This window comes from Elephas maximus, chromosome 6 (genome assembly GCF_024166365.1).
Source record: "Elephas maximus indicus isolate mEleMax1 chromosome 6, mEleMax1 primary haplotype, whole genome shotgun sequence".
Classification (NCBI taxonomy): domain Eukaryota; kingdom Metazoa; phylum Chordata; class Mammalia; order Proboscidea; family Elephantidae; genus Elephas; species Elephas maximus.
In genome coordinates, this window is record NC_064824.1 from 15,921,137 (window position 1) to 15,943,115 (window position 21,979).

General features: G+C 39.5%; 1 protein-coding gene across 2 annotated transcripts in view; it reads left to right on the forward strand.

Moving 5' to 3' along the window:
- UGGT1 (UDP-glucose glycoprotein glucosyltransferase 1) overlaps positions 1-21,979 on the forward strand; it is a 135,789-nt gene that overhangs the window by 21,581 nt on the left and 92,229 nt on the right. For both annotated transcript variants that reach the window (XM_049889124.1, XM_049889125.1), the window contains exons 5-6: positions 3,481-3,593; positions 10,915-11,089. In XM_049889124.1, coding sequence (XP_049745081.1) covers positions 3,481-3,593; positions 10,915-11,089 — 288 coding nt within the window. The remainder of the gene's footprint in view (positions 1-3,480; positions 3,594-10,914; positions 11,090-21,979) is intronic.

Genomic DNA, 21,979 nt, shown 5'->3' on the forward strand with positions numbered 1-21,979 from the left:
GTTGAGGCTCAGAATTTTCCATATTTGGTCAGTGGGAATCTTTTCAAATTGGCTCTTGAGTTCTTTTGATGCCACCCTATGGTCTTTGATTGCTTTCTGGCTGTCTGGTCTGATAGGAGGTTTCAGGCTCATCTGGCCCTGGATTTGGAATGAACTATTTCTCTGAGAGTCTCTTTTACAAAACCTTTTATTTTTAGTGGAGAACACTCTTTCAAGAGCACAATCTAAGCACTACTGATATTCGTTGCTAATGGCTGGTCGTTGTTAGGTCTTTTAAATGGGGGGTAGAGATAGGAAATAACTACATGGACATATTTAAAGATAAAACACCGAAAGCAATGTGAAGAGAAAATACTTCATGAGCTCCTACTGATATTTCCTATTCAAATTTAGGACTACTTTGTTACATCTATGTTTTTTTTCTTTCACATGGAGAGTTTTAGTTCTCAGGGTTGCAAGAGACTGTCTCATTTGTAGTCTCAATAATAATACTTAACGCTATTGCCACCGGTCATATTTACGGAAATCAGTTTAATTTTTTTTTTCTCTTGGCCTAGTGATCACCATTCTCCCTCCCCCTCCTTTTTTTAAATTACTGTATTCTGCTGCATATATAGTCAAAGCATAGCCATTTCATGTTATACTCTCCCCTTGAACCCCGCTCAGTCACAGGTTTGTAACTAGGCACATCATTACTGCTTACCACTAGTCCTCTTGTCGGATGTCTGCAGTCAGGCCTCTGCCGCTTGCTCATTAGACGAACCCTAAAGAAGGGCTCACGGGGACCGCATTTCCTCAGTTTTTACATGTTTATAAAAGTTTCCTCGTGCCCTTACACTTGAAAGTGTGGGTATAAAATCCTTGGTTCGTCCTCTTTCCTTGACTAACTTAAACATTTCTCTATTTTCTTTTGGCCTAAAGCCTTCCTGCAGAAAGTGTGATGATCGTCTAGTTTTGGTTTCCTTAAAGGCCATTGCTGTTTTTGCATAGAGACCCACAGGACTTATTCTTTGTCTTTGAAGTCGTAATCTTACCAGAATGTAGCTTAGTGATGATTGCTATGGGTCAATAGTCTCATATGTGTGTGTATGTATATGCACACGTATGAGACTACTGACCCATAAAAAAAAAAGCAATCATATGTATATGTAGACATACGTATATGTGTATATATATGCATATTTATATACACACATATATGTATATATATGTATGTACACACATGTATATACACACACAGATGCATATATATATTTTTAATATAACATTTGAAATCATGTTTTATTTCAGGAAAGTTTCTATATAGTTCTGTCCTCTCGTTTTGTTTTTCTTCTTCAAGAGCGAATGTCATCTATATGTTGAATCTTATCTGCCTATCTTGAATATTTGTCACTCTCTCGAATCCCTTTTATCTCTTTGTTTCTTTTTGATTTTTAAAGTTTTCTTCTGTTTCATCTTCTGTTTCTCTCAAGTCATTACTTGTTTTTGTTGTTTTTACTCCTAGTTTTCATTTCTAAAATGGCTGTTTTAATTCTTTCATGAATTCTGTCACCTCATTTCTGAGATTTTGTAGTTCTGACTTAGGCTTTTCTTTACATAGTACATCATTTTCTTCATGCCTTTGAATTTGTTTTGAAATAGTCGCTTACATTTTTTGATCTGACTTCTGGGTGTTTCTGAAGTGATTTAATGACAGTAACTGTCCGATGCAGTATGGCAGCCACCAGCCATATGTGCCTATTTTTAAATAAAATAAAATAAAAAATTTAGTTCTTCACTTGCAGGAAGCGCATTTCCTGGACCCCAGAGCCGTGTGTGACTAGTGGCTACCATATTGGGCAGTGCAGATATAGAACATTGCCATCACGGCAGAAATTTCTGTGGTGGAGCACTAGTCTGTAGAGCCTATAAAAAGCCAAGCCAAACCCATTGCCATCAAGTTGATTCCGACTCGTAGTGACTCTATAGTGTAGAGTGGAACTGCCCCATGGGGTTTCCAAGGTGGTAATCTTCATGGAAGCAGGCTGTCGCGTCTTTCTCCTGTGGAACAGCTGGTGGGTTGGAACTACCAGCCTTTCAGTTAGCAGCCGAGTGTTTAACCAGTGCACCACCAGGGCTCCTTATAGGGTCTATAGGGATGTTATTTTGATCCTTTTTTTTCCTTATAGTATCTTTGTAAGGGATTTGACCTCAATACTTTTCTGCGCATTTTTATGTGAAGTTTGTTTTCTTGAGCTCTTAGAAAAAGGCATGGCTCCCTCTTCTGTTGTGTTTGTGTAGTGTTAAAAAAAATACGGCCGCTTGCTTTTTGAGATTTCCTGGCCCCGTTCTCCTCCTGTACTTTTATTTATGCTTTCCTTTCCATTGTCCTGTGTCTCTGTCCTGCTCAGTTTTTATCCCAGTCCCAGCAGTTTCTCCTCATGGTGGTACCTTGTCCTGGTAGGAAATCCTGGCTTGTGAGTTTTGAGAATTTAGAGTGTCTCACTTATCTCAGTTCCTTTAAACTTTCCCACGGATCGTTTCCACTCACTGGTTACAAACGAGATGATATTTATTTGGGATTTGTCTCAAAATGATCCAGTGGAATGTGGTAGAAAGGGAATGGTTTGTAGATGAAATAAGATTGGCTGTGAGTTGGTAATTATTGAAGCTAGATGATGGGTACATGGGCTCGTTATGCTGTTCTTTCTGCTTTTATGTTTGCAATTTTCCAGATAATTTTTGTAACAATTTTTCAAACCAAGCTTTCTATTTCTCCCCATCTTTTCTTTGTTATATTTATTACATCCACAGGAAAGGACATCTTAATATTATATTAGTGTGTTACATAAATGATACCAGTGCATACCCCAGTGCCTGTCATGATGTCCTTTCCTTTTCCTGTCTGATTACGTTCACACACTCAATGTGTCTCTTACGAAAGTTCAGACTGACATCGCTCATTATGCCTGGGTATTAATGATTCATTTTTACCCCTGAATATCTGGCTGTGCTGCTTATGTAATTTTATCTTTCTAATTATACCTCTTTTTTTTGCCAGTTATTTATTTTTTGATCCTATGTAGTTCTTCCTACTTCAGTGAGAAAACTCACATTTTTTGGTTTTTATGTTTAACTGGTACAGCATTCTTACACCTTGATGCTTAAAATTTAACATCTGTAAGCTTAGTTTTCTGTAAGTCACATTCTGTATAATCTCTGCGTATCTTCTGAGATAGAATTTTAAAGTCCTATTTTGGAGACAGTAATAGCACTTACCTCACTGGGGGAGTATTGGGTAGGAAATAAATGAAATAATGTGAATAGAGCACTGATATATAAAGCTCTTACGTTCCTGGTACCTAATGGGTGTTTAGGAAATGTAGTGTTTTGTGTCTGTTGTTGTTTTATTATAATTTAATTGCCTATTTGGAATATGTGTGTTTTATCTTGTCTTTCGTTAGGAATTATTACAAACATGCATTGTGTCTCCCATCATAGATAGCAGCTGATGAACCTCCACCAGAAGGCTGCAGTTCATTTTTTTCAGTTCATGGAAAGAAGACCTGTGATTTTGATACTCTTGAGACTCTTCTACACACAGCATCTGAAAGGTAGATTGTATGTTTCTTTAAAAAAAGCCATGCATTTCATTGTGCATTTTTCTGTATATAAAGTGCACATTCTGATTTTATTTCACTGTTATGTACCCTGTGAGCATAGTGGTTTAGAGTGTGAATTCTGGAACCAGACCTGACTGCATCTGAATCCCAACTCCATCACTTAAAATAGTTTTGTGAAGGGAAATATTAGCCCAAGAGACAAAAGGACCGCATAAACCAGAGACTCCGTCAGCCTGAGATCAGAAGAACTAGATGGTGCCTGGCTACCACCAATGACCACCCTGACAGGGAACACAACAGAGAGTCTCTGATGGAGCAGGAGAAGAGGAGGGTGCAGAGCTCAAATTCACATAAAAAAACCAGACTTAATGGCCTGACTGAGACTGCAGGAACCCCAGAAGACATGGCCCCCACACTCTCTGTTATCCCGGAGCTAAGACCATTCCCGAAGCCAACTCTTCAGACAAAGATTAGACTGGACTATAAAACATAAAATAATACTCATGAAGAGTGCGCTTCTTAGTTCAAGTAGATACGTGAGACTAAATGGGAAGCTCCTGTCGAGGTGAGATGAGAAGGCAGAAAAAAATAGGAGCTGGTTGAATGGACATGGGAAATCTGGGGTGGGAAGGAGGAATGTGTGGTCATATTATAGGGATAGCAACTAGGGTCACATAACAATGTGTGTGTAAATGTTTGTATGAGAAACTAGAGCTGTAAATTTTCACCTAAAGCACAATTAAAAAAATTGTGAATTTGGGCAAATTATTTAATCTTTCTTTCTTTATTTTAAAATCAAGGTAATAGGAATACTTAATATTACTGTTTTGATTTAGTAATGACTGTATTTTTTATATCAGAGCTCAGTAAGGAAAGGAATCCAGTGTGTATTAAAGCCAGTGCCTTTAATTAATGATATGGATGATCTCTTAGGCTATTATCAGTTTCACAATGAAGAACTTGAAAGGTAATTCCAAGCTTCATTTTAATGTTAGATGGGTAATTAATAGGCTGACTTCTGTGCTTAAAGGTAGGTTTCTTGTGGATAAATATAATAGGTACCTATTTTGCTGTTGGAGCCCTGGTGGTGCAGTCGATAAGAGCTATGGCTGCTCACCAAAGGGTTGACAGTTCGAATCCACCAGCTGCTCCTTGGAAACCGTATGGGGCAGTTCTACTCTGTCTTATTGGGTCGCTATGAGTTGGAATCAACTTGACCGGAATGGGTTTGATTTTTTCTGGTTTTATTTTGCTGTTAGGCTAGGGCAGCAAACCTCTTGTACCTTCTCTGATGCCGCTCTAAATAGAATAGCAGTTAATCTCTGTGTCGTTGCTCTGCTGTCTCAGAAATGCTAATGGCATTTACGGTCACCATGAGTTGGAATCTACTTGATGGCAGTGGGTTTGGTTTTGGTTCATTTCTTCTTTAGCAACGCTGTCTTGCCAGCACAGGGTGCTTTGGACATGGCTTATGCCTGCTGGATGCCATCTAGTCAGTGTGACAGCCGGGGTAACGGAACACTTTCCAGCTGCCTCGGCCAGGGTGTGGATGTTTCGAAGTGACTGCCTGGCAAGTGGTAATCTCTTGGATAAGCAAAAACTGTTTGCTTTTTAATTCTTTAGGAAAATAGATACTTTGTAGAATTTCTTGTAACAATAATGCAGATGTTTATAAAGAAAAGAGTGATAGTATCCCTTTTCTGAGAGGTGGTAACTACTTTTAACCTTTGTCAAATATCCTTTTAGGCTTTTTTCTAAATTTCCAGTTACAAATTCATACACATAGGGAGGTGCCTTAGGGTGTGTTCTCTAGAGAATCAAAACCAGTGAAGAGTGTGTGTGTATATATATGTACATATAGAGAGAGAGAGAAAGAGAGATTTATATCAAGGAAGTGGCTCACGCCATTTTAGAGGCTGGAAAGGCCCATTTCCCTGGGCTAGGCTACAGGTTTCTTCTGACTAACATAGTTACAGGGGCTGACGAACTCAAGATTTGCAGATTGGTTGGGAGGCCTCTGGCTCACAAGCTGCAGAGGCCGATGAGTCCCAACATCAGCAGGTAAGATGGCAGGCCACTGGCTCAAAGGTTGCGGCGGTTGGTGAATCCCAAAATCGACAGATAAGCCGCTAGCTCAAGTCCCAAGAACTGGAGATCAGATAATGAGACAGATGTAGGATCCAGAGTGAGCAAAAGCCAGAGAGCTCTACCAGAAATCCACATATATTGGATGTAGGCCACACCCCCAAGGAAACTCCCTTTCACCTGATTGGAGATCTGATAGCAGTTCTCATCATGGAGATGATTACATTGTATCAGGTCTCATCATGGAGGTGATTGCATCATCACATAGCTGCCAAACTACATCCTAACTGCCAAACCACTGAGGATTGTGGCCCAGACAAATTGACACACAACCTTAACCATCGTAGCTCACCCCTTGTGTACTTGGCACCCATACACATCTCCCTAAACCACACACAATCACTAAATAAAGACAATTATAAAGTCATACTTGCGCCTCAAATGAGCCTGCTCTTGGTCTGGGCCCCCCTCAAAACTAGCAGTGTTTCAAGCAACTTAATAAATATGGGCCAGAGTTGCACACCAAAATGAGCGCTATATTTCCTCCAATGTCCAAAGATACCCACCAGACATTGTGCCTCCTTTTTAGTTGTGGGAGAGGCCAGATGCAATAACTTATCCTTCACTTTAGAAGGAATATCTCAACATGCCTCACACCACTGGACCCCTAGACATGACACTTAGAGATGGAAAGTACCTGAATTTTTGTTGGATTTCAGTTTCCCAACCTGTAGCATGCAAATGTTTTATCAATAAGTCCAGAGTCATTGACACTACATTTTTATTAGGTCCAATCAGTATAACGTCATCATGTAGTGGACCAGCGGGATGTCTTGTGAAAGGGAAAGGTGATCAAGGTTTCTGCGGACTAAATTACGACGTAGGGCTGGAGAGTTGATGTAGCCCTGAGGTAGGACAGTGAAGGTGTATTGTTGGCCTTGCCCACTGAAGGCAAACTGTGTCTGGTGTCCCTTCAAAACAACTGTGGAGAAGGCATCGGCCAGATGGAATGGCTGCATACCAGGTACCAGGGAGTGCGTTAATTTACTCAGGTAGTGAGACCACATCTGGAACAGCAATTGCAGTTGCAGTCACCACCTGGTTAAGTTTTCCATAATCCACTGTCATTCTCCAGGATCTCTCTGTTTTTTACACAGGCCAAATAATTGAGGGAATCACATCCCTCCATCTGTCAAGTCCTTAATGGTGGCAGTAATCTCTGCAGCCCCTCCAGGAATATGGTATTGCTTTTGATTTACTGTTTTCCTAGGCAGAGGCAGTTCTGATGGATTCTACTTGGTTTTTCCTACCATGACAGCTCTTACTGCACTTTCCAGGGATCCAGCATGAGGGTTGTGCCAGTTGCTGACTATATCTCTTCCAATTTTGCATTCTGGACTGAGGAAGTCACTACACTATGGGTTTGTGGACTCATTGGACTCAATGTGAGCCTAACCTGAACTAAGACTGCGTTAATAACCTGACCTCCACATACCCCTACTCTGACTGGTGGACCACAGCAACATTTTGGGACCCATGGAAATAGCACCAGTTCCGAGCCAGTAACCAGTAATTCCCAAAAAGTCTGATTATTTCCTTTTCCCCAGTGAGCAGTCAGTCTCATAAAAGGCCATAAAATCCCCTTTAGGGAAGTCTGGGAGAAAGATTAACAGTATAGATTTTTGGCAGTGTAGTAGAGTCCTTTCTCGAGTGTACCCAGCCTCCCCTTCATTCAGGGAGTTGAGAGTCTGTAAACTGGCTGAACTCTGGGAATTGATTGAGGGGCTGTGACTCTTTGTTGTGGTGATTTAACTGGTGTTCACCTGACCTAGAATTCTTCCGCTTCTATAGATCAAGTAAATACGTAGTAGATTTCCCATGTATTTCACTCCTAGGGACACCATGACTAAGTAGCCAAAACCATAAGTCCATATGAGTCAGACTATTCTGATTACAGCTTTGATTCCACTGTCCATTACAGTAACCACACCCACCTTGTCTTTGTTGATTCAGCGCTGCCAGTTGGCCCCTACTACCGTGGGGTCCAGTCAGCCTCATTGTAGTTACAAGTCTTAATTAAGTTAGGGCAGTTACCACTGTCAAATCTGACTTACATAAAATAGCAATCACAGCAGTCTTCAAGGATGCTGGGGCTCTCTTCACAAGTTTATTCACCACCATTGTGGTAAAAGGTGTGTTCTCTGGATACTCCATGTGTGGGTCTGTGGGTCTAACCTGATAAATACACTGTGGCATGCCAATTTCTATAAGCCTTTGGACACCTTCTTCTGCCGTATATCAAGGCAGGTATGGTACTTCAATTCGATTTAGCATAGGCCACTGCGTAATCCATACTTCAGTGACCCAGCCAAATAAACTGTTAGATCCTTTCCTAACTTCTCAAGCTGAAACATTGAACAATCTGTACTAAGTGGGCCCATATCAATAAACCCTAGACTGATCCAGCTTTATGTTCCTTGCACCATTGCACCATAGACTTTCCCACACATATTCCCCAGGTTTTTGTTTGTACTTATTAGAAAAGTGAAGCAGTTTTTTTGGAATATAGTGTACCTTCTCAGGGTCATGCTTTGTACTTCACCTTTTGGGGCTTTCTGGGACTTAAGTCTAGTTATAAGCCTAGAGGCAAAAATGGGTGTTACGTGCTCTGAGAACATTCAGCAATGTCTTCTAAGGTACCTGCCTCAGGTGGTGCCTCAAGCTATCACTCAGGCCCCTCTCCAGGGGATGCCCCAGACAAAGGCTCTTCAGACACTGCTGGGTTAATCTTATCAGATGGGGGTGGAGGGGATTGTGGTTTTACTAGGGAAGGTGGCTTAGCAGACAGAGATGGGGTAATGTCTTCACATGGGAGTGAGAGGGCTGGTTCTGTTGGCAGGAGTGATTCCATGGAATTTAGAGGCTCAGTGTCCCCAGCTTCCTTATTATATGCCCACACGTCCCCATCCCAAGTTTCAGGATCCCATTTCTTCCCAATCAGTGCCCTTACTTTTAACTTCATAAACCATTCGAGCTGGGGAATTAATTGGTGGTGTAATTCAGCCACTCTTAGGTAAGGCTCTGTGTTCGGTTTTGGCGATATCAGCTCTGTTACTACAAGAAATAAGGCTTTCTTTCAGGGCACAAGTGGCAACTTTGAGGTTGTTTATGCAGCGGTTGAGCTATGACTGTGAAGCCCTGAGCTCATCTCTTTCTTTCACTAGTTTGCCTAGCGAAAGTAGGACCAACCAACCAGCTTCCTTATACTTCTCATTCTGACAAAACTGTAGAAAAGTATCAAACATGCAATTACCCTATGACTGGCCTCTCAGCATTACCTGATCTGTTGGTAGTAATATTTTGTGTATTTCTTTTGCTACCTCACGCTGTGGATTGGAAATGTTCTCTTTATTACTGGAAGCAGAGTCATCAAAATTTTTAAGAGTAACCAGACTCAAAAACCAATTTAGAAAACTCATTCTTACAATTTTGTTTCTCTAAAACCTCTCTCGTTACCAGCGTCTTAGGGTGGGTTCTCTAGAGAAGCAAAACCAGTGAACTGTGTGTGTGTGTGTGTGTGTGTGTGTGTGTGTGTGTAGAGAGAGAGAGCGAGATTCGTGTCAAGGAAACGGCTCGTGCTGTTGTAGAGGCTGGAATGTCCCAAGTCTGTGGGTGAGGCTGGAGTCTTCTCCTGACTCATGTAGCTGCAGGGGCCAGCAAACCCAAGATTGGCAGGTTCGATGTCAAGCCTCTGAATCCAAGACTACGGAGGACACTGGCCCACAGGCTGCGGGGGTTGACGAATCCCCAGATCAGCAAGTATGTGGCTAGCTCAGGTTCCGAGAACCGGAGGTCAAACGATGAGTTAGATGGCAGGATTCAAATGAGCAAGACAGTGAGCTTTGCCCAGAAAGTCCACATACATTGGATGTGTCCGTACCCTCAAGGAAACTCCCTATCAACTGATTGGCTGCTCATGTCAGATCTTATTTTGGAGGTGATTACTTATTTCAGATCTCATTATGGAGGTGATAACATCATTACATAGCTGCCAAACTGTGTTATAACTGCCAAACCACGAGAGTCATGGCCCAGCCTAGCTGACACACAAGCCTCACCATCACAGTAGGTTATTTTTACATGAGACATCTTTTCAATTTAGTACCTGTAGTTGCATCTCTCTCTCAAAATTTTTTCAACACTTTCTTCAATTACAGTGAAAACTGCACCTGGTGACCTGTGCGTGTGTAGAAAGTCCTCGTTGTTATTTAGAGCCATCTCAGTGACAAATGCTATATGATTTATTTTTTAACCTGGCTTTTAACTAATGGAGCCTAGAGCACCCAAAAGGCTCATGTCCTCTTTTTGCAGGCGTAGAAGCATCTCACGTTTACTACATGCATACAGTGAAGTTACGTCAGTATTCAGACATCGTCACCTTCCTTTGGAAAGTTTATTAGAAGAGGGCTTGGTAGGTCATAAAGTCTGTGTATTAAGGTCCATTAATATTTGGATGCCATTTTTATTTTGTTGAGAAATTTTGAAATTTATGAGGAAAATATAAATTTTAAAATCATTAGCAGGAAGACTATAGTGGTAAATATGGTAGAAATGATAGAGATGGGAGCCTTATTATAATCAGTAGGTAATACGCTTAAAGTCATCCTCTGGTTTTTACATAATTTGTACCTAGGTTCTTTTCAGATAGAAGGATAATTCTCATCAAAAGAGAGAAGGTTGTACTAAGGTTTAATGCTGTAAAATTTGTGCAGGCATTCTTTTTCTGTTTTTTTTGTCTGCCCCCCTTCAGGAATTGGTAACAATTATTAATCGAAGTCCTCATTTTATGGTTAGCATTTGTTGGTGCAGTGGTTAAGAGCTTGGCTGCTAACCAAAAGGTTGGCAATTCGAATCTACAGCTGCTCCTGGGAAATCCTCGGGGACAGTTTTGCTCTGTCCTGTAGGGTTGCTATGAGTTGGAGTCAATTCAGCGTCAATGGGTTTTTTTTTTTCTTAATATAATGTACTTTTATTATTTTTAATCATTAACAAATAAGACATATTTGACACTTATTCTCAATAACTGACAGCTATTTAAGACTGTGGTACCCTTTATATTAAGATGCTTATAACTTAAATTATTATAGCTGTAGTTTACATTTTGTACAGTTTTTAAAGTTTAAAAATTTTAAGTTGAAAATTTTAAGCTTTTAATATTTATTTTCAGACCCAAACCATTATTATTCAAAGGAGATCACAGATACCCTTCATCTAATCCAGAAAGCCCAGTGGTGATTTTCTACTCTGAGATTGGCCGTAAAGAATTTTCTACTTTCCACCAACAACTCACATCAAAAAGCAATGCTGGCAAAATCAATTATGTATTCAGACATTATGTATCTGTAAGTATTGACTTAATTTACACCTGTTTTGAATATTTATTTGCCCAGCATAGTCTTAGAACATTAACTAATAATTTCCCTGTTTATAAAATAATTTAATTATTTGAAATACATTGTGAGAAATCTCGTACCTTTGTCTCATCCATTATGTGTTCATAGGAGGTTTTTTGCTTGCTTTTCTTAAGAAAACAATTATGCTAAAAGAGTGGCTTAATAATAGCCTTTTATTTCAAAATGAACTAATAAGTACATTGTTTTTTTCTAAATTTAATATGGTCATCAAACTGTGGAACTGAATCTTTTTTCATTAATTTTATGGTAAATTTTATATAATAAAAATTTTCTCAATTTGAACCATTTTTAAGCGTACGGTTCAATGACATTCATTAAATTCATTATGCTATGCGGCCATTGTTCCAAGTAGAAACTCCATACTCCTTGTGCAGTAACGCTACTGATAGGCGTTTGTCTGCTCTGGATATTTCATATAAATGGGATCATACAGTGTTTGTCCTTTTGGGTGTCACTTATTTCACTTGCCATTAAGTTGTCAAGGTTCATCTGTGTTCTAGCAGGTATCAGAACTTCCTTTCCTTTTCTGGCTGAATAATATTCTATTGTATGGATGGACCACATTTTGTTTATCCGTTCATCTGTTGATGAACATTTGGATTTTTCTGCCTTTTGGTATTGTGAATAACAGTGCAATGAACATAGGTGTACATGTTTCTCTTAAAGTCTGCACTTTCCTGTTTCTTGGTTATATACCTAGGTGTGGAATTGCTGGGTCATGTGGTAATTCTATGTTTAACTTTTTGAAGAACCACTAAACAGTTCTCTGTAGTGGCTATACTATTTTATATTCGCACCAACAGTGCATGAGGGTTTCAGTTTTTCCATGTCCTCCCCAGCACTTTTTATTTTCTGTTTTTCTAATAACAACCATCCTAGTAGGGGTACAGTAGTATCTCATTGTCAGAAATGATTTCTGAATTCGGTTTTTTCATGGTTCTTTTTCAACCTTTTTTTTTCTCTCCTTCCATCTTTTCATCTCATGGAGGGGGCAGGATTTCTAGAGCGGGCCAGTAAGAATTGATTTAAAATTAAGCTTTTAAAACCTTTTGTAACGTTTAACATTTAAAATACTTATATATAAAGACTGTTAATCTTTAAAGTTTTTATATTATAGTAAGCTCAGTAAATATTCGGTGCTAAGATCATGTAAGTAAAATACAAAATTAAAATAAAAATTTGTGTGAACAGAAAAAGATTTGTCAATACCTAGTGGTTGACAACTCCTGTCCCCTACTCCCTCCCGCCCAGTCTCATCGCTGGTATTAATAACTCAGTGTCTAAAGGGCTGTTATCAGTCAGGCTGCTGGTGAACTTGTAGTATTTCGCTGATGTAAGCCCTGCTGAAAGGCTTTTGAATTCAGTAAAAGTACGCACATACACAGCCCTGTTGAAAGGTTTTTGAATTCAATAAAAAGTACACACACACACACACACACACGCGCACACACACACACACTCCCAACAAAATACTTCTGGGTTTCAGAGCTCACCAGTTTTCAACCCCTGCTCTGCAGGTCCTGGAGCTGCTTTTTCTTTCTCCATTTCTTCACATTGTTGGGGACCTTTGTTCTTTCACCTATGTACTACAGCTGTCCACTTCAGCTTGCCCCTACCTTTTTTTATTTTTCTTATTATTGTGCTTTAAGTGAAAGTTTACAAATCAAGTCAGTCTCATACAAAAATTTATATACAACTTGCTATATACTCCTAATTGCTCTCCCCCTAATGAGAAAGCACACTCCTTACCTCTGCTCTCTCTATTCATGTCCATTCTGCCAGCTTCTAACCCCCTCTGCCCTCTCATCTGTCTCCTTTCCAGTTAGGAGATGTCAGCATAGTCTCAAGTGTCTACATGATCCAAGAAACTCATTCTTCACCAGCATCTTTTTCTATCTCATTGTCCAGTCTGATCCCTGCCTAAAGAGTTGGCTTTGGGAATGGTTCCTGTCCTGGGCTAACAGAAGGACTGAAGGCATGACCACCGGGATCCTTCTAGTCTCAGTCAGACCATTAAGTCTGGTCTTTTTATGAGAATTTGGGATGTGTATCCCACTGCTCTCCTGCTCCCTCAGGGGTTCTCTGTTGTGTTCCCTGTCATGGCAGTCATTGGTTGTAGCCGGGCACCATCTAGTTCTTCCGGTCTCAGGATGATGTAGTCTCTGGTTTATGTGGCCCTTTCTGTTGCTTGGGCTCGTGACTGCCTTGTGTCCTTGGTGTTCCTCATTCTCCTTTGGTCCAGGTGGGTTGAGACCCATTGATACATCTTAGATGGCTGCTTGCTAGCGTTTAAGACCCCAGATGCCGCTCTTCAAAGTGGGATGCAGAATATTTTCTTAATGGATTTTATTTTGCCAGTTGAGTTAGATGTCCCCTGAAACCATGGTCCCCAAACCCCTGCCCCTTCCCTGCTGGCTTTCGAAGCATTCGGTTTATTCAGGAAACTTCTTTGCTTTTGGTTTAGTCCAGTTGTGCTGACCTCTCCTGTATTGTGTGTTGTCTTTCCCTTCACCTAAAGTAGTTCTTATCTATGATCTAATCAGTGAATACCCCCCTCCCTCCCTCCCTGCTCTCGTAACCGTCAAAGATTATTTTCTTCTCTGTTTAAACTATTTCTTGAGTTCTTATAATAGTGGTCTTCTACAATATTTGTCCTTTTGCAACTAATTTCACTCAGCATGATGCCTTCCAGATTCCTCCATGTATGGAGTGTTTCACAGATTCATCACTGTTCTTTATCAATGTGTAGTATTCCACTGTGTAAATCTGCCATAATTTTTTTATCCATTCATCCATTGATGGGCATCTTGGTTGCTTCCATCTTTTTGCTATTGTAAACAGTGCTGCAGTGAACATGGGTATGCATATATCTGTTCGTGTAAAGGCTCTTACTTCTCTAGGGTATATTCCAAGGAGTGGGATTGCTGGATCGTATGGTAGTTCTATTTCTAGCTTTTTAAGGAAGCACCAAATTGATTTCCAAAGAGGTTGTACCATTTTACATTCCCAGCAGCAGTGTATAAGTGTTCAGTCTCTCCACAACCTCTGCAACATTTATTATTTTGTGTTTTTTGAATTAATGCCAGCCTTGTTGGAGTGATACGGAATCTCATTGTAGTTTTGATTTGCATTTCTCTAATGGCTAATGATAGTAAGCATTTCCTCATGTATCTGTTAGCTAGCTACCTGAGTGTCTACTTTAGAGAAGTGTCTGTTTGAATCTTTTGCCCATTTTTTAATTGGGTTTTTTGTCTTTTTGCAGTTGAGTTTTTGCAGTATCATGTAGATTTTAGAGATCAGACGCTGATCGGAAATCTCATAGCCAAAAACTTTTTCCCAGTGTGTAGGTAATCTTTTACTCTTTTTGTGAAGTCTTTGGGTGAGAATAGGTGTTTGATTTTTAGGAGTTTCCAGTTATCTACTTTCTCTTCTGCATTGTTAGTAATGTTTTATATACTGTTTATGCCATGTATGAGAGCTCCTAACGTTGTCCCTATTTTTTCTTCCATGATCTTTATTGTTTTAGATTTTATATTTAGGTCTTTGATCCATTTTTAGTTTGTTTTTGTGCATGGTATGAGGGATGGGTCTTGTTTCACCTTTTTGTAGGTAGATATCCAGTTACACCAGCACCATATGTTAAAAAGACTGTCTTTTCCCAATTTAACTGCTTTGGGGCCTTTGTCAAATTTCAACTGCTCATATGTGGATGGATTTATGTCTGGATTCTCAATTCTGTTCCTTTGGTCTATGTATCTGTTGTTGTACCAGTACCAGACTGTTTTGACTACTGTATGTTCTAAAATCAGGTAGTGTGAGGCCTCCCACTTTGTTCTTTTTCAGTGTTGCTTTACTTGTCCGGGGCCTCCTTCCCTTCCATATGAAGTTAGTGATTTGTTTCTCCATCTCATTAAAAAATGTAGTTGGAATTTGGATAGGAATTGCATTAAATCTATAGATTGCTTTTGGTAGAATAGATATTTTTATAATGTTGAATCTTCTATCCATGAGCAAGGTATGTTTTTCCACTTATGCAGGTCTCTTTTGGCCTTGCAGAAGTGTTTTGTAGTTTTCTTTTTATAGATCTTTTACATCTCTGGTAAGATTTATTAAATGTTTTATCTTCATGGGGGCTACTGTAAATCGTATTGATTTGGTGATTTTCCTCTTCGATGTTTTTTTGTAGGTGTAGAGGAATCCAACTGATTTTTGTCTGTTTATCTTGTATTCTGATACTCTGCTGAATTCTTCTATTAGTTTCAGTAGTTTTCTTGAGGATTCTTTAGGGTTTTCTGTGTCTAAGATCATGTCATCTGCAGATAGAGATACTTCTTCCTTATCAGTTTGGATGCCCTTTATTTCTTTATCTACCGTAATTGTTCTGGCTAGGACCTCCAGCACAGTGTTGAATAAGAGGGGTGATAAAGGGCATCTGTATCTGGTTCCCGATCTCAAGGGGAAGGCTTTCCTGCTGTCTCCATTTAGGATGATATTGGCTATTAAAAAAAAAAAGTATAAATGCCCTTTATTATGTTGAGGAATTTTCCTTCTATCCGTATTTTGCTGAGAGTCTTTATCATGAATGGGTGTTGAACTTTGTCAAATGCCTTCTCTGCATCAATTGATAAAATCATGTGATTCTTGTCTTCTGTTTTATTTATGTGATGGGTTACATTAATTATTTTTCTAATGTTGAAGCACCCCTGCATACCTGGTATGAATCCCACTTGGTCATGGTGAATTATTTTTTTGATATGTTGTTGAACTCTACTGGGTAGAATTTTGTTGAGAATTTTTGTATCTAAGTTCATGAGGGATTTAAGTTTATAATTTTCTTTTTTTGTGGTGTCTGTTTTTTTTTTTTTTTTTTTTTACCTGGTTTTGGTATCAGGGATCTGCTGGCTTCATAGAATGAGTTTGGGAGTGTTCCGACCTTTAGTAGTAGTGGTGTTAACTCTTCTCTGAAAGTTTGGTAGAACTCTGCAGTGAAGCCGTCGGGACCAGGGGTTTTTTTTGTTGGGAGTTTTTCTTACTACCTTTTCAATCTCTTTTTTTATTATGGGCCTGTTTAATTCTACCTCTGTTTGTGTTAGTTTAGGTATGTAGTGTGTTTCTAGGAATTCATCCATTTCTTCTAAGTTTTCAAATTTGTTAGAGTACAATTTTTCGTAGTAATCTGATATGATTGTTTTCATTTCAGTTGGGTCTGTTGTAATATCGCCCGTCTCATTTCTTATTCGGGTTATTTGCTTCCTCTCCTGTTTTTCTTTTGTCAGTTTGGCCAGTGGTTTATCAATTTTGTTAATTTTTTTCAAAGAACCAGCTTTTGGTCTTGTTAATTCTTTCAATTGTTTTTCTGTTTTGTGTTTCATTTAGTTCTGCTCTAATTTTTATTATTTGTTTTCTTCTGGTACCTGAGGGCTTTTGTCGCTTGCTTTCTATTTTTTCAAGTTGTAGGGATAGTTCTTTGATTTGGGCCCTTTCTTCTTTTTGTATGTGAGCATTTATTGATATAAATTGACCTCTGAGCACTGCTTTCTCTCTGTCCCAAAGGTTCTGATAAGAAGTGTTTTCATTCTCATTGGATTCTATGAATTTCTTTATTCCATCCTTCATCCAGTCTTTTTTGAGCAAGGTATTGTTCAGTTTCAAAGTGTTTGATTTCTTTTCCCTCCTTTTTCTGTTACTGATTTCTGCTTTTACGGCTTTATGTGCAGAGGAGATGCTTTGTAATATTTCAATGTTTTGGATTCTGTGAAGGCTTACTTTATGACCTAGTATGTGGTCTATTCTAGAGAATGTTGCACGTGCACTAGAAAAGAAAGTATACTTGGCTGCTGTTGGGTGGAGTGTTCTGTATATGTCTGTGAGGTCAAGTTGGTTGCTTGTGGCATTTAGATCTTCTGTGTCTTTATTGAGCTTCTTTCTGGATGTCCTGTCCTTCATCGAAAGTGGCGTGTTAAAGCCTCCTACTATTATTATGGAGCTGTCTATCTCACTTTTTAATGCTGGTAGAGTTTGTTTTATGTATCTTGCATCCCTGTCATTGGGTGCATAAATATTTAATGTGGCTATATCTTGTTGGTATATTGTCCCTTTAATCATTACATAGTGTCCTTCCCTTATCCTTTCTGATGGATTTAAATTTAAAGTCTATTTTGTCAGAAATTAATATTGCCACTCCTGCTCTTTTTTTATTATTGTTTGCTTGATATATTTTTTTCCATCCTTTGACTTTGAGTTTGTTTGTGTCTCTAAGTCTAAGGTGTGTCTCTTGTAGGCAGCATATAGACCAATTGTGTTTTTTAATCCATTCTGCCACTCTCTGTCTCTTTACTGGAGTATTGAGTCCATTTAACATTCTGCGTAATTATTGATGGGTGTGAATTTAGTGCTGTCATTTCGATGTCTTTTTTTGTGTGTTGTTGACAGTTTCTTTTTCCCAATTAATGTTTTGTGCTGAATAGTCTTATCTTTATATATTGTGTTTTCCTCATATTTGGTGGTGTTGATTTTGTTTCTGCTGAGTCTCTATTATTTTCTTGTATTTTATTTTGATATATAGAAACGTTTGTCTCCTTTGTGGTTACCTTAATATATACCCTTATTTTTCTAAATTTAAACCTAACTTTTATTTCTTGGTATCGCCTTGTCTTCCCCTCCATGTGAAAGATCTATGACTATATTTTTTAGTCCCTCTTTATTTTTTTAATGTTGTCTTGTTTTACATAATAACATCCCAGTTACCCTGTTTTGAACTTTTTTTTTGTCTTGATTTATTTTTGTGATTTCCCTGTCTGGGTTGACATCTGATTGTTCTCTCCAGTGTTCTAGTCTTGGGTTGATAACTGATATTATTGATTTTGTAACCGAAGAACTCCTTTTAGTATTTCTTGTAGTTCTGGTTTCGTTTTTACAAAGTCTCTAAACTTCTGTTTATCTGGAAATGTCTTAATTTCCCCTTCATATTGGAGAGACAGTTTTGCTGGATATGTGATTCTTGGCTGGCAATTTTTTTCCTTCAATACTTTATATAAGTTATTCCATTGCTTGCTTGTCTGTATGGTTTCTTCCGAGTAGTCTGAGCTTATTCTTATTGACTCTCTATCGTAGGTGATTTTTCGTTTATCCCTAACCGCTCTTAAAATTCTCCCTTTATCTTTGGTTTTGGCAAGTTTGATTATAATATGTCTTTGTGACTTTCTTTTAAAATCTACCTTATGTGGAGTTCGACGAGCATCTTGGATAGATACCTTCTCATCTTTCACAATACCAGGGATGTTTTCTGCCAACAAACCTTCAACAATTATCTGTGTATTTTCCATTATTCCTCCTTGTTCTGGTACTCCAGTCACTCGTAGGTTATTTCTCTTGATAGAGTCCCACATAATTCTTAAGTTTTCTTCAGTTTTTTACATTCTTTTGTTTGATTTTTGTTCAGTATGTTGGTGCCAAGTGCTTTAGCTTCAAGTTCACAAATTCTGGCTTCCACATGCTCAATTCTGCTCCTCTGACTTTCTGTTGAGTTGTCTTCCTCTGTAATTTTGTTGTTAATCTTCTGAATTTCTGATTGCTATGTGTCTATGGATTTTTCCAGCTTATTAAATTTTTCATTATGTTCGTGAGTAACCTTTTTAATTTCTTCAGTTGCTTTATCTGTGTGTTCCTTGGCTTGTTCTGTGTCTTGCCTGATTTCCTTCCTGATATCTTGAAGGGTTCTGTATATTAATCTTTTGTATTCTGCCTCCAATAATTCCAGGAAAACACTTTCATCTAGAAGATCCCTTGATTCTTTGGTTTAAGAGCTTGTCGAGGTGATCATGGTCTGTTTCTTTTTGTGACTTGATATTGACTGTTGTCTCCGAGCCATCTGTAAGTTATTGTATTAGTTTATTTGATGTTTGCTTACTGTATCGTAGCTTCTTGCTTTGTTCTGTTTTGATATGCCCAGATGGGTTGCTTGAGTGAGCTAGCTTGATTATTTTTTCCTTTGGAGCTCTGATGTCCTGTCCCCAGATAGCTAGAGCTGTTATCAGGTATATCAGTCCAGGAGTCCATTCAGTTTTCTTATATGAATTCAGCTGAGGTTTCCAGGTAGCTGATCATCAAGTGTGTGTTACAGACTTTGTCCTGCAGTCTAGAGGTTCAGGAGTGATTGGTGTAGGTACGGGTATCTGGTTGCAGCAGGGGGTCATGCTCTGTAAAAGGCAGGGGGCTGAGAATTGTCCCCCACATGTCTCTGAGGAAAGCTTGTCTCTGTTCCCTAAAGTGTACAGGTGGGTGGGTTCTGCAGATGGACCACGGGCACCCAGTGTTTTTGGTTGTAAGGACTGGGAGGTACCATTTATCCTTCGACCCCTGTCGCAGGTGGCTGTGTGACGTGAGTGGAGCCACCAGTCCTTAGGCCCCTGATGTGGGTAGGTGAGGACCCTGTTTAACAGGCAGAACAGTGTCAAACATCAAATACCCACATCTCCACCACACAGCTGAAACAGTTGTAGTCTGCCAGCATGGTCCTATTCTCCTGAAATAGGCCCCCATGTGTCCCTGCAGATGGGAAGGGCACTCATTGTCCACGGACCGTTTATGCCTGGATAGGGGCTGATTCTGTCCTGTGCTCCCCCTGTTAGTGGAGCCAGCAAATTATCTTTTTCCCGAATTGCAAATTTATTCCTTCTCCAGGGCCTGGAGGATGACACTAGGTGCTCAGTAGGGCCTATCTCAGGCCCAGGGAAATCAACAGCTGCTGAAGTTGGCTTGGAGGCCTGGGGGTGGGGTAAAGTATACGCAAGTACTTAGCTTTTGCTGAGTGAGCTGTTCCTTCTCTGTGTTCCGGAGGCATGAGAAGGCTGTGTGGTTGGCTGCTTCTCTCTGAGGAAACTGCGGCTGAACACTAGTACTATCCTGCCACACTTGCTTCTGGAAATGGTGCCTGAAGGCTTCCATTGATTCAGGTCTGGTAACTCCTCTCCACTTCTGAACTGTCCCTTCCTCCCCCTGCCCCTCAGTTGGCTTTTTAACCCTACCTTTGATGTTCAGGGCTCCCAGCTTATCATAAATATACTCGTTTCACTTGTTTTTTCTGGTGTTCGTCGTAAGAGGGATCTCCAGAAGCGTTTGTCTATTTCGCCATCTTGGCCCCGCCTCTCCTTGCCCCTTCCTTTGAATTCCCATTACCACAACTGTGGTAGGATACAAGGAGCAAAGGAGAGGACTTTGCTCCCATTGCTGGGTGTTTTTTTTTTTTTGTAGAAAAACACACAGCCAAACATATACCCATTCAACAGTTTCTACATGTACAATTCAGTGACTTTCATATTGTGTCATCATTCTTGCTATTCCCTCCCAAATTATTTTACCAGTGTTAACTTACAGTCATTGTCCACTAAAGTTTTTACCTGTACTTTAGGGTTAATGTTGTTGATTTGATCTCATATATATAATTCTTCAAAGAGCACAGTGCTCAAGGCAAACATTGGTTATTAATGGAGCTAAACTGTTGTTTGGCTTAAAGATGACTTCAGGGGATAGTTTCCTTTCAGAGTGTAAAGATTACCTCAGGGCAGTAGGTTCAGGGGTTCTTCCAGTCTCAGGAAATTCCTCTAGTCTCAGGCAGTCCAGGCAGTCTGGATTCCATAAGAATTTGAAATTCTTTTCTACATTTTACCCCCTTTTGGTCAGGATTCATCTATTGAATCCTTGATCAAAACGCTCAGTAATGGTAGCTGGACACCACTGAGTTCTTCTGTTCTCATGGCAAGGGAGACGGTAGTTTATGGAAGGCAGTTAAACCTGTGGTCCAGTTCTTCCTCTGATTCCTAGTTCTCCTTTTTTCTCTTCTGCTTCAGGTGAATAGAGACCAATTGTTGTATCTTGGATGGCCACTCCCAAGTTTTTGGGACCCTAGGTACTACTCAATGAACTAGGAGGTGAACAGAAATTCTAAAAACAATATTAGGCCAACTGAAAGCATGTCCCTACACCTCGAACCATGAACACTAATCCCATGAGGTATTTGTTTGTACCTAGGTAGCATCAGAAGCTGTGAAATAGTATCAGCAACTGACTGCTCCCCCCCCCGCTTTTTTTCGCTTTTGTTGTTGTACAATCTCATATAACACAATATCTGCCAATTTGATCTTTTTGTGGCGTACAGCTTGGTGATATCAGTTAACATTAGTCAAGTTGTATAACCATTACCCTTAATGGATGCCAGTTTTCCCATCACCATAGACAAAGACTCACTACTTCCCAAAGAATGGCTCCCCCGACCCCCACCCCTGATAACCACTATTGACTATTGGTCTCTATGCTTTTACCTATTCTTGCCATTTTATGTAAGTGAGATCTATAGTATTTGCCCTTTTTGTGATTAACTTATTTTATTCAGCATAATGTTTTTGAGATTCATCCATATTGTAGCATGCATTAGGATTCCATTTCTGTTTATGGCTGAGTAGTATTCCATTGTATATATGTACCACATTTTATCTGCTGATCCATTGATGGGCACTTAGGTTGTTTCCACCTTTTTGCTATTGTGTATAGTGCTTCACTGAACATAGGTGTACATATGTCTGTTCACATGGCTGCTTTCAGGTCCTTAGTGTGTATACCTAGGAGTGGATTAGGTGGCTCCTATGTTAGTTCTGTTTTTAATTGTTTGAGGAATAGCCATACTGTTTCCCATAATGGTTGTACCATTTTATATTCCCACCAGCTATGGATAAGGGTGTCAGTTTACCCACATCCTCAACAACATTTGTTATTATTATTTTTTTTTTTTGATCATTGCCTTTCTGGTAATTATGGCTAGCA